Source organism: Notothenia rossii (assembly GCF_949606895.1).
Source record: "Notothenia rossii genome assembly, chromosome: 1".
Classification (NCBI taxonomy): Eukaryota; Metazoa; Chordata; class Actinopteri; order Perciformes; family Nototheniidae; genus Notothenia; species Notothenia rossii.
Window position 1 is genome coordinate 8706778 of NC_136912.1, and position 13669 is coordinate 8720446.

General features: G+C 39.1%; 1 protein-coding gene across 1 annotated transcript in view; it reads left to right on the forward strand.

Annotated features, from left to right (window-relative positions):
* The window catches only part of ppp3r1b (protein phosphatase 3 (formerly 2B), regulatory s1ubunit B, alpha isoform, b), a 36710-nt gene continuing 23041 nt past the window's right edge, over positions 1-13669 (forward strand). Inside the window, exons 1-2 of the mRNA XM_079663547.1 lie at positions 1-232; positions 11036-11075. Of these exons, the coding sequence (XP_079519673.1) occupies positions 230-232; positions 11036-11075 (43 nt within the window). The 5' untranslated portion in view covers positions 1-229. The remainder of the gene's footprint in view (positions 233-11035; positions 11076-13669) is intronic.

Below are 13669 nucleotides of genomic sequence, written 5' to 3' on the forward strand. Positions count from 1 at the left end.
CTCTCTCTCTCTCTCCACCACTACCTCTCCTCTCTCTCCCCCTCTGCGGCTCTATCAGCTCGCGCTGCAGTGAATCTCTCCCCCGCTGTCAGAAACCGTAAAGTCAGACAGCCGGTGGTCGGTATCTCACTGTTAAAAGTCACAAACCTCGTCTTTTATCTGATTGCGTCGATCCGTTAACGGAGCTTTAAATTACTCTCCAAGAAGCTTCAGACCCCCTTGCGGCAAAATGGTAAGAAAACCTGTTTTCAAATTAAAATGTCATTTTGTAAAAACAGATTCCCTTCCTTCGTCTGCACTATTAGCTTCAGAGCTAGCATACTAACCTAGCTATCCTTAGCACAGCTCTCATCTGAACTGTTAGCTTCAGAGCTAGCATCCCAATGCTAACCTAGCTGCGGTTAGCACAGCGCTAACTGACATTAGAAAAAAAAAGAGCGTAACGTTTTTTTTGCCCATGACAGTATATCGTTTATTCATTGTATTATTTATGCTTCTTTTAAATGCCACACATGTCACACATCCACGTAGAGAGTAACGTCGATGTGTGGCTTGGTTTTAATATGGTCACAAGGCTAGTTAGCTTGTGAGGAAATCCAGAAATACTATTACGGTTTTTGCTAGCAGGCTGTAGCTAGCTGGAGGTGCGTCAAGTGCGCAACACGGTAACGACGGAAGTGTCGTAACGTCAAAAATAATAAAAAATAAAAGCTTAAAATAATGTAAATTAAGTGAGTTCACAACTAACCTTTTTTTATTATTGACTTTTTGGCTAAGCTAATAATTGAGTTCATACATCGTTAGAAATCAGATCAATCAATAGTGTGGATGTGTCCTGCTCGACCAACATCCTAACATTTCAAGATATGTGTAATGGTGTGGTGCAAGTACTGTGCTCAAGTACAATTTTGAGGTACTTGTAGTCTACTTGAGTATTTCAATGTGTAGCTATTTCACTCTTCTACTCCTCTACTTGTATTTAGTACCTTTAGTTACTTTACAGATCTGGATTAATGATGTGAAATCTAATCAAGTCTTAAATCAGACTTTAGCTCCACCTGGAGTAAATTCACAAGCTACCCTGCAGTATACAAAGTCATTCAAACTAGCTGCACCTTTACCAGCTTTGAGAACACTTTAATGATCAATCATTATAAAAAATATCATATATTTTATTCTGAAATGGACCAATCTGCACAATGACTACTTTTACTGTCGCTACTTTAACTATATTTTGATGCTAATACTTTTGTACTTTTAAGTAACGTTTGCACGTCCATAATCAAATCATACTGTAAAAATACTCTTATTACAAGTGAAAAGTCCTGCATTCATAGAGTTACTGTTTTTAATGCTAAATTAACATAGATTTAAAATGAATGCATTACCACCACCTTGTGCCAATATGAACACAATATTGGATATATTTAAATGTTTAGACATTTGTGTTAGGAGCTGTTCTTATACCATATACAATTTCTGCAGGACTCTTTTAGTGTTACTCTCTGGTAATAAAGTGGTCGTGCAATATATAGGTTATGAAATTGTTTTTGCCAGTTTTAATCTGCAATTTACGATTTTATTTTGAAAATATTGACCGGAAGTGTTGTCTTAAGTGAGAAACGGCTGATCTGTCAGAACACTGGAGCTCTGTCAGACGTCCCTGTTGGTGTTTTAAATCCCTTTAAATCAATCTTTAACCTCATTTTTCAGGGTAATTGATGTCTGATTTTGAAATAATTGATGCTGTGAAGCAGGCTGATGATATCTGTTGTTAAATAATATGATGTGTGATATAAAACTAGATGGCCCACTGTGATCAACAGTTGATGATTCATCATAAGGCGTAACATACAATATCAAATTAATTTATACACACATTTTTTGAGAGCCTTCTACCCACTTAACTCTGTTTTTAAAAAGGGCATAGAAAAGCGCTACAGCTCCCCTATGTGCAAAATTGCTATTAAATTAGCATTGTAGCCCGGGCCCTATGTTGCATGTCATCCCCTGTCTCTCTCCGAGCTATAGCTAACCAATTAAAAAAACAATTATGGACCTATTTTTGTGAGTACTAAAGATAAAAGCGACAAGGATGGCTGTGAGGAAGTCTCATTTTGGCGGGGGCTATAGGGAATGTCTTTTACATTTGACATGGTAAATACAGCCTTAGCAAAGAAGTCCTATATTTTAATTGTATTCCTTTTTATATCCGCTTAATATTCATACATTTCTGTTATTTCTCATAGAAGGTTCAACCTGGAATATTCCCAAAATTGTGCAACCCTTGTTTCGCCCAATTATTTTCAGCCCACATTTTTATTAAGATACAACAACACCAGGGATCACCATCTAAATTCAAACCAGAGACTTGTGAACATGGTATTTGTTGCAGTGACAGTTTTAAGGTTTCATTTTTTTTTTTTTTAACGCGTAGATCAAGAGCCACAAGTAACCTGCATTGAGGAATGTGGATGCTTGTATAGCAAGATAATCATACAAAGCAAGTCGACTAAGCAGTGAAGGTTTCCTCAATTTGTGGAGGCAGGTTTAAGTTATTTGTGTAAGTGCAACACACACTGGACACATTACATCATGCAGACGGACGAGGATGTCGAGGTGCAGTAGCTGGGATGTGCCGATCCAAATGTGATGTGATTTTGGAGCGAGGTTGTGGATAAACGCTGGGAAATAGGCCGCTGGTAGGCCTATAATGTTATAACTCTCATATCCCGCTGGTCTGTATTTCCCCTTAGAGTTCATATCTTAATGCGAGTTAAAAATGGATTGATGACTCCAAAATTGTGTGGAAATGATTACCCTAGTTCTCCCACGTGTAAGAATACGCCCACACTGAGCCAGCTGAATTTAAAACACATATTTTTCTCTCCTTTCCAGCCCGCAGTGCCCACAAGCTGCTGTTTTTCACACCAAACCACTGCTGTCCTTTATTAACAAATGGTTTATTGAGTACAGCAATTTGAAATGTAGGAATACTAAGCTATGGAACACAACGATGTTAACGCTGTGTTTTTTATCATTCATTGTACATATAGCAATGATGATTTTAGTACACTTCCAGGATATATATTATTACTGGATTTTGGGGAATCCTGGGTGTTTAGTCAGGCATTGCATGGCTGAACAATTTAGAAACAAATATCTAGTTGCGATGAAATCATGATTTTCAACATTAATCTAATTTAGAAATATATATTTTGCATCACAATGCTTTAATACATTTTTTGTGATTATCTTTACGTAGCGTTTTCTTTTTGTCTGTACACTACGATTTGTAGGATAGCTCCATGATTTACACACAAAAGAAAATCATAGTCAATATGGTCGCAATTCAGGCTTATATAAAAAATACCTGACGTGTTTTAATAGCCATATCTGAGCCTGCATTTAAACAGCAATAAAGCACAAAAAACCCAAATTAGGATCCACCTTCCAACACATGTATTATATTAAAAGAAGTCAGCGAAATGAAGAGATAATTTTTTTGAGCTAACAATAAAGGATTCTAATGGCACAGGATTTCTCACCGCCGACGTGCCATGCACCGCACAAATATAAGTCTTACAACTAGGGATGCTCCGATCGCAAATTTTGGGGCCGATCGCCGGAATCAGTGTCGTCCGATACCGATCCAATCAAGTGGGCGGGGCCTATGGGGATCTTCCATTTAAAGTGATGTTTAAAACTCAGTTAATGGGGCTCAGTTAATGGGGCTCATTCACTGGTGCTTCCACAAACAACGACCAACATAAACATTCAAATTAAGTACATTATTCAAGTTTACATTAACTTTGGAGAATAACACGGGAGAAATAACGGGAGCCTCTCTTTTCCTCTCTCTTTCTCTCCTGACAGCCTGTAAGTATCTCATGCAGCTCTCAGTGATCCAGTAATGAGTGACCCGACAGTGAAGAATAAAAATGTGTAATTAGTTTAGCTAATGACATCCCACCGCCTCGCTCGGCATGGCTAGGCCTCGTTAGGCCTTGTTAGTACTGGCTCACTTTATGGCGCATTTCCATTACAGTTTAGTAGCTGGGGCAGTATCTATTAGGGCTGTGCAATTAATCGTATTTTAATCGCGATTACGATTATGGCTTGCGACGATTATGAAAACAGCATAATTGACAAAATACGATTATTTTGCTGGGTGCTTTCGCCCCTCCCTAAAAGCCCACTCGGCCACGTGGGAGTGACATGTGTTGTGAGTGTTCAGCGCGAGCAAAGATGTCAGAACAAGAGCAGCAACTCGTTAAAAAGAAGGGCTGCGGGGAGATTCCCAGTCGATCGCGAGATGTGTCTAAAAATAGAACAACAATATTCTGTTTTATCGTTAATGTCCTGGAACATAATCTTCCTGTGCCAGAATAATGCACTTGAACGCATCAAAGCTTTGTGATTGGCCAGCGTCACCCCATGTGTCGGGGCGTGGCTGGTGGGCAGTGGGCACTATTTCGCTGACGTTGTCCGTGTCAACAGGAGTGACAGTCCGTAAACACACAAGACCGCAATTATGGCAAGTGCAAGAAAGTCCAAAATATATAATTTTCACTCCGAGTGGGAGGATGATTATTTTTTTATCTATTCCATTTCAAAGTCCATCTGTCTCATCTGCAATGCGAGCGTGGCTTTATCGAAGAAGGGTCATTTAGGAGCGGCATTTCAAAACAGTGCTCACAAGCTACGAGACGAAATTCCCTCCTAATTCTGCCCTACGCTCCGAAAAGGGGAGGGGCCTGAAAGGACAGATAAATGCACAGCAGTCCATTTTCACCAGGCCCAACAACAAGAGCAAGGCTGCTATCATAGGATCTTATCGTGTCAGTCACGTTCTTGCGAAACACATGAAGTCTTTCAAAGACGGCGAAGTTGTGAAAGAAGCATTCCTGGAGGCTGCCGACGCGCTTTTGGGGGACAGTAAAAATAACAGTAGCATTTCAACAGGTTTTTGATATAATAAAAACTCAAGTTAGATACCGTTATTAATCAGCTGTAAGTTTTAGTTTGTTTGAACTTATTCATTATAATTATTGTACAAAATGGTATAAGAATGCAAACATTAAGATCTGTTCTGTTTAAATTGATTATAGTCTATTATCAATTCAGGTTAAGAAACTAGTGTTGCTTGCATCCTATTTTAAAGGCATTTCTTTTTATACTCTAATAAAATGCATCAAAAAATGGGTTTGATTCTATTAATTTTGTCTTTTTTATTGCACTTTGGCAGCAGATTCCTGTGTAGCTTCAGATCTGAGTTGTCTTATTAGTAAGCCTAATTTATACTTTTGTAGCAACACTATATTTATATAATGGCAAAGAAAGGGTTCAGAGTCTTTTCTTTTTTTCCTGTGTCATATGTGGCAGCACTGCCACAAGTTCCTCTTCAGAGAGGGTCAATACAGGTGGCAATATTTTCACCTGCCTGCGCTCATCTCTGAAACCAGACCATGTAGACAGGCTGGTGTTTCTTGCAAAAAATCTTTAAGAGACGACATGAGCAGCCCTACCAGCATTTGCCATGGTGGCCAAAACATTTTTATTTGGTCTTAAATTGTAGTTCAACATTTATTTCCTGTTACTTCTGGACCATGACAGTGGGCCAGCCTTCAACGTTTAACTGAGTGGAATATGTTGAATATTTTTTACCAAAAGGTTGGCTATATGTTAAGGAGTTTTCAGTCGGTTGTGACAGTGCACTGCAACATATTTGATTTAATTTATTTTGGTCTAATTTATTTTTATTTATCATATTAATATATGTTTAGTATGTTTTTGGAAGTGCGCTCCAACATATTTGTTGATCTTGTTTATTGGTAAAATATTATTTGTTTTAAAGTTCAATAAATGGTCAATGAATAATCGTCAAAATAATCGTGATATCAATTATTGACCCAAATAATCGTGATTATGATTTTTGCCATAATCGCACAGCCCTAGTATCTATAGTAACGCAGTGTAGGCGGAGCCGTGACGTCATCTTCAATGAGAACCCCAGAAAAACAACACAGCTGTTAGCACTCAGAGCTCACAGCTCCTCATATCTGTTCAGAAACTAGACAAAAGTACAAACCACAGACTGTCTGTGTCATGGCGAATACAGTCGCTGGTTTATTTATGTCTGTAGGCCGTTGTTGTGAGTGTGGACCGTCGGAGCATATACTGCGTTAGCTTAGCCGATCTCCATTTAGACAATACGCATTTTAAAAGGTTTTTCGCCTGCCGTCTGTCTGCAGACTTGTCAAAGCATTAATTCATGGTTTTTACTAACCGGTATCAGTATGTTGTTACTTCGGCATCATTTTGAAACGTGTATTACAATTAAATCATGGTCAAATATGTTCATCTTGTTGTAGTTGTAGCCCCCTTGACAGCGATTCCGTCACTCGTTTAGCATACTCAGCCCTGTTTGTTGGCCCGGAAAGAACCTCGATTTTATGGGGCCAGAAAAACTGTGAAATAGTACCCGCTAGCCGGTACTACGCTAAGTGGAAACGCAACCAAAAACGGGCCCCGCACGGCTCGGCACACTTAAAGCGAGCTCCGCACTGTAGTGGAAATGCGCCATCAGTGTGTGTTGCTCCGCTCACCGGTCCGTCACAGCGGGCGGAGCTGCGGGATTTCTGCTTCACACACGTTGCATACCGCTATTTTACTGTCATTTTCGGACACCTTAAAATACTGCCAGACTCGTGAAGCCATTTTGACGAGCTTGTTTTGCCGAACACAGAGAAAAGTGTCATGTATTTTACGTCATAATTTTACGTCATACGATCGGTTCTCGCGATCTGCATTTTTAAAGAGCACCGATCGATCGGCAGAGAGTGAGGCCGATCGATCGGAGCATCCCTACTTACGACGGTCTTTAGGGATCTCCTTACCACCAAATGTTTAAAACCGGGATACATTTAATTGATTTCCCTTTTGACTGCCTCACAGGCCTGATTAGATTAGATTTATTTTTGGTATTTCCCGAGGGACATTTTCCTCTGTCAAACAACTACACAAAATACCTGCAAAAAGCCAGTTAATGTCACTAACATGTTACTTAAATGTTTTTTTTCCTTATCATCCTTGTGTTCATTCTTATCTGTACTGTCCAATGTTTTTCTCTTATTCTGTGGCTGCTTTAACAGCTGCATTTTTCACGGGGATCAATGCAGGTCTATTTTATTTTATGTTATCTTAAACTCTGGCTAGGAAATCTCTGCAAGACCAACATACTAAAATGGTATTTTGACACATAGTGTACCTTTTTAAGAAATATTGCTTCTCCTGCAATTTGAGTATCGCAGAAGTCTTATTTTCAATTTTGATAACATGCCATTAAATATTTCAGCGATACAGCATTACGATTGCAAAATGTACATTTCATATTTAATCGTCAGACAAGAATACTGTTCACTAGGCTGAAACGTAGTATCAATGACCTGAAATCAATTAGTTATTTCCTTCTTGTTAAGTAATCAGATATCTGTAAATGACAACAGTTAAAGTTTAGAGTATTACTCTATGCATAGGGAACAAAAAGGAGGTCAATCCAGCACAGACACTGCAGACGAACCAGAATATCTGTCCAACACTTGACCACATGTTGTGATCAAACAGTGATGTTGTTGTCTGACTGAAACAGGAGAGGAAAGAACAGACTAAGTGTTTTCCGATTGTAAGTAAGTCCTTTCCCAGACACACACAAAGTGCTTGACAAAGCATTAAAACATCATACGAATCATAAAAGATTAAATGACCACACAACAAGCCACGTTCACATTGTCTGTGAATGGTGATCCTTACAGAAATATTTAAAAAGTGTAGAGGCCATGTGTGGTTCCAGTGGTCTGTGTGGTGTAAACTCGGTCCACTAGGAACAATAAAACCCCAACATTCTGTATTTCTTTGCAGTTCATAAGACAGTTGATGCGTACGTTTTTTGTTATGTCCCGATCAGAGCAGCACGGAGGTCAGCAGTTTGAGATTCCTGTCAGACGCTGCCGCAGCTTTACTGTCATGTTCGCTGTGAAGCAATGCCAGTCCGATTTTGTGACGGAGATTCAAATAATGTGGCAGATAATCAGAGCTGCGGTGGGGTTACCGTTCACGGTCCCTAAATATACAGGCACATGTTTCATTGTAGGTCAGGTTCATAAATGAATTCCTCTTGGTGGAGTGATTGACCTGATTCACTTGTAGCATTGCAGTGTATATTGCTATGGGTTTATTTCAATGTGTACATAGGGGTGTAACGATTTAGTGAACAGCGACGATCAAATATCTGCTGTAAAAAACTGCTATAAACCCTGAAATGAAATACTGTTCAACCGACTTGGAGGAAAATATGGAGAGAGACTGAGAAGACCTTTTTTACTGAAGTATTTTAATTAAAGGAGCCCTATTGTGCTCATTTCAGCTCAATATTAGTATGTTGGGCCTCTACTGTGACATGTTTACATTTATATACAAAATCCATGATTGGTATCCTGCAGCAATTAGTTAACGCTGTTACAGTCATTCCAAAGAAGTACATGAGCTGTTAGAAATGCAGTGATTTATTGTTTAATGTACCATAAAGGTTATTTCTCCTTGCTTGATTAGGTACAGTCAGATAGTTGAGAGTGGTACTCTATCTTTTTATTTTTCGTCTTGTATGCTTTTAGATTGTGAAAAGTGCAATTTGAAAGGGCGGAAAAAGACAAATATAACACTGAGAAATGGTTGAATCAGCAGTCAGTGGTAGAAGAAACTGGAACCTTAGCATCAAAATGTGTGCAGATTGAAATAGAAGCTGGTTTCAGTGTCAAGTGCACAATAATGCCTCTAACAACTTGTAATCAACCAGCAATATGTTGCTCTAGCAAAGCTTGTCTTAAAACCACAATAGAAAATTAAACATTAGTCAGTTCAAACATATTTGATCAAAGCACTGAGTAGGCTGAAAGTAAAACATATTTTGTATAGCTCAGCTGTGGATTAATAATGATTAATGGTCACTGATACTTTAATGTATTGGAAATTCAATTTCTATATTTAAACAATATTCTACCCTTTCATGCAACACTGTGGGGACATCAACTAAATTAAGTGTTAGTTTTTTATCTTGCTATTTTCTTCTATTCTATCTATTCTATTTTGTGTCCAAATTATGGATTTGTATCCCTGTTAAAATAGTGATTATTCAAAAAAAACATCAAAATAAAATGAATCACTAACTGTGATGTCGCTCTCGCACACACTGTCAATGCTTGGTGGCATTAAGTCAAATTTGAAATCTGTGAAACTGATTACACTCTACTCTATACTAACGTGCAACAGGAACTCACAAGTACAAGATGAAAAGGAAACCCCGTGTAGTGTACTCGGCCGATGTGACGCCTGCCATCAGAGCCAAGTGTGTGTTGGGCTCGGTGTCAGAAAACAAGCTGGAGCCGACCTCTGCATGTGGAGATCCCCAAAGAGGGGGGAGGGGGGCGGGGGCTGGCACGGCAATCTAAAGAAACCAAATCAAGTCTTCAATCAAAAGCACAAACAGGATCATTCTGTATTGAAACTGATTTAGGAAAACTAAATGGCCTTTTAGTGGAATTTTACAGACTCAGACTCAGAATACCTCTATTCGTCCCACATAGGGGAAGATTGCATTTATTAGATGGATGGATGGACGGAGGGATGGATGGATAGATTGATGGATAGATTGATAGATGGATGGATGGATAGATTGATAGGTGGACGGATAGATAAATGGATAGATGGATAGATTGATTGATAGATAGAAGGATAGATAAATGGATATATGGATGGATAGATGGATAGATAGATTGATGGATGGATGGATGGATGGATAGATTGATAGGTGGATGGATAGATAAATGGATAGATTGATAGATGGATGGATTGATTGATTGATTGATTGATAGATGGATGGATGGATGGATTGATAGGTGGATGGATAGATAAATTGATGGATGGATGGATGGATGGATTGATAGGTGGATGGATAGATGGATGGGTAGATAGATAGATGCATGAATAGATGGATTGATGGATGGATAGATTGATTGATAGATGAATTGATGGATGGATAGATAGATTGATGGATGGATAGATTGATAGATGGATGGATAGATAGATGGATAGATTGATGGATGGATGGATGGATAGATAAATAAATAGATGGATGGATGGATAGATAGATAAGTACTTTATTGATCCGAATTTGGGAAATGTTTGCGTTGCAGCAGCATAAAAAAACAAGGCAATGTACACAAGAGAAATTAAGACACAGAAATGAACAGTCCAAAAATGTTTCTGAAATAGTGCCACTAGCATTAAGCCATGATTGATGTTGCTTTGCGAAACGGTGGGATGTCATTACGTTAACATCAAATACTTCCATTATCACAGTATGATTTTTAAAATGTTTTAAATATGGTTGATAAGACCCGTATTATCCTAATCAATCAATGTGATAAGGCCCAAATGTAAAGCAGTATTCACCTCACACAGGACCTGTTTTATAAATGTTGATTAGACTCACTGTGGCTCTTGTTCACACTCTAGGAGGCCTCGGTCGAGCAGCCTGATTTAAAGTCCTTGAGAGATGAGAGAGGAGGCAAATGAAAGCAGCACGGCCTAGTTTTAGAGTCCAGATCATTCTGTCGCTCATGCATAATGAAGAACGCCAATAATGACTCTAGAACAGGACACAGAATAGCTCAATTCATCTTTTTTCTTAGACATTTAAGCTGCTTTCGCTGATTTGTTATGAATATAAGTGGTGATTTCTTCAAGTTTATGGAGAACTGTTATACATATGGTGTTTCATGTTATGTACTGAGAGGCTTTTTGGCACCTCTCCTGATGCAATAAAACCCAGCTTCTCAATTAAAACTGAGACATAAAGCAGACCCTAGTCCTGCTTTGTTCTCTTGTATATAAAGTATTGAACCCCTTTTTGAGATGCAAAGAGTTTCCTGTTTATATGTGAACATTAATTTCATTGTCAATCTTTTCTCTCTTCCAGGGAAATGAAGCCAGTTATGCCCTGGACATGTGCTCGCACTGTGAGTATCAATCAGTCACTGACTAACTTATTACTTTCCTTAACTGTTTTGATTCCCCATGTGTTGTGTTGGGGGCCAATCTTACTTTTTTACTGAGAGCGTTTTCTAAATGACAGTGAGTTTTTTTTGTACTTACAATGCAAAAATACATTTCAATGCCTTTGAACACATTTACCTTTTCATAAGAATTTGCAAACATTATTTGTGTATTTTTTATTGATGCACTACCAGAAGCATACTTGAAAAAAAGACCTTCATTTTATGACGTACAAACACATTTCTCCGCAAACATTTTTTATTAATGAAAAAAGAAAGCACAACCTTGTCAAACATCAGATGCATCGGTGTGTAATATTGTCAAACCGCTGTAGAAAAAAAAAGTATTGATACTTAATGCCACAGACGTAATTCAAACATTTACCCTGGTCTGCACTTTTTGGTGGGGATTTCTCAGTGGAAACAGACACACTTATTTAGCGTTTTGATGGTGGTGGGTGATGGATGTGAACATCCCCACATGGTGCACCTTCTTCTGTAGAACTCTGCTGGCAGTCTGACCCAGACTCCCAACACTGTGAGGCTAAAAATGCCTCGTCCCTCTGTAAAGGTCAGTGTCAGGGCTGCTGGGAGAACCTCGCTTATTTTTAGTCACGACAATATCCCAGTTTTAATTAGTTGGTCGCTTTGCTCTGACCCCCCCCTCAACTCCAGAGCAAAGCTTGACACTTAATTAGAAAATAATGTTTGAACCTACTTTTTAAAGCTTACACTCAGGAAAGTGGTTGTGTAAGCTGAACTTGGGTCTCAAAATTACGTCAAGCGTCCCTGGTATCGGATACTTTTGCTCAGTGAGTAGGAGGTTTGGGGGGACTGCGTCCTAACGAGCTGTTAAAAGAGGTGTGGAAGACTGGGGGATACCCTACAGAGGGAGGAGGGGGGTTAAGATTTATGACCTGTGCTAAGTCTTTGCCCTCCAAACTCACAAACCTGCCTCCCATGCTGCCTGTGGATTTCCAGGAAACATTGTGACCTGGAAAGTTGATACCAAATCTTGGGTTTTCTAAGCAGTACCCGACCCTGTTGTGTGACCGCAGGAACGGTTCACTCAGGTGTCTCTTCTTACTGCAGTTGACTTTGCCTTGAAGCAGAAGTCACACAAGCAGCTCTCGGGTGTCTCAGCCTCACCAAACCGTGTATTCTGCGAGGTGTCTGGGTTGACGGCCTGAAACGAAGAGATGTGAGCGGCAGGTTTCAGGTTTGCTGACGCTGCTGTAATTCCCCAATCCTCTGACAGACTTAACCTGCTCAGGGATATTTATGGGGGTCCCCGATGCTGCCACGCCTCGACTCCCCACCCTTCTTTTCTTTCAGGACCAGCAGTTCAGTACAGCTGCTTTCCTTGTTAACATCATGCTGTGGTATATTTACCATCTTAGCTCCAACCGTGGCACTGCATCACAGAAAAAATAACTAGCAGTGAAAAATAATAGGTTTCTTCTTTGGTTTATTGAAAGAATACTGTTTTTTTTTTATTGGCTTGGAGACTCGAGTTGAAAAGCCCATTTCACACTATACAAAATACCCACTAACACCCCCTTTTACACTGTACAAAATACCCACTAACACCCCCTTTTACACTGTACAAAATACCCACTAAAACCCCCTTTACACTGTACAAAATACCCACTAACACCCCCTTTTACATTGTACAAAATACCCACTAACATCCCCTTTTACACTGTACAAAATACGCACTAATGCCACCTTTTACATTGTACAAAATACCCACTAACACCCCCTTTTACATTGTACAAAATACCCACTAACACCAGCTTTTACACTGTACAAAATATCCACTAACACCACCTTTTACACTGTACAAAAGACCCACTAACACCCCCTTTTACGTTGTACAAAATAACCACTAACACCAGCTTTTACACTGTACAAAATATCCACTAACACCACCTTTTACACTGTACAAAAGACCCACTAACATCCACTTTTATACTGTACAAAATACCCACTAACACCCCCTTTTACATTGTACAAAATACCCACTAACATTATCTTTTACACTGTACAAAATATCCACTAACACCACCTTTTACACTGTACAAAATACCCACTAACACCCCCTTTCACACTGTACAAAAGACCCACTAACATCCACTTTTATACTGTACAAAATACCCACTAACACCCCCTTTTACATTGTACAAAATACCCACTAATATCCCCTTTTATACTATACAAAATACCCACCAACACCACCTTTTACTTTGTACGAAATACCCACCAACACCACCTTGTACACTGTATACCCACTAACACCATCTTTTACATCGTACAAAATATCCACTAACACCACCTTTTACACTGTATACCCACCAACACCACCTTTTCCACTGTATACCCACTAACACCATCTTTTACACTGTACAAAATACCCACTAACACCACCTTTTACACTGTACAAAGTATCCACTAACACCACCTTTTACACTGTACAAAATACCCACTAACATTACCTTTTACACTGTAAAAAATATCCACTAACACCCCCTTCTACACTGTACAAAATACCCACTAAC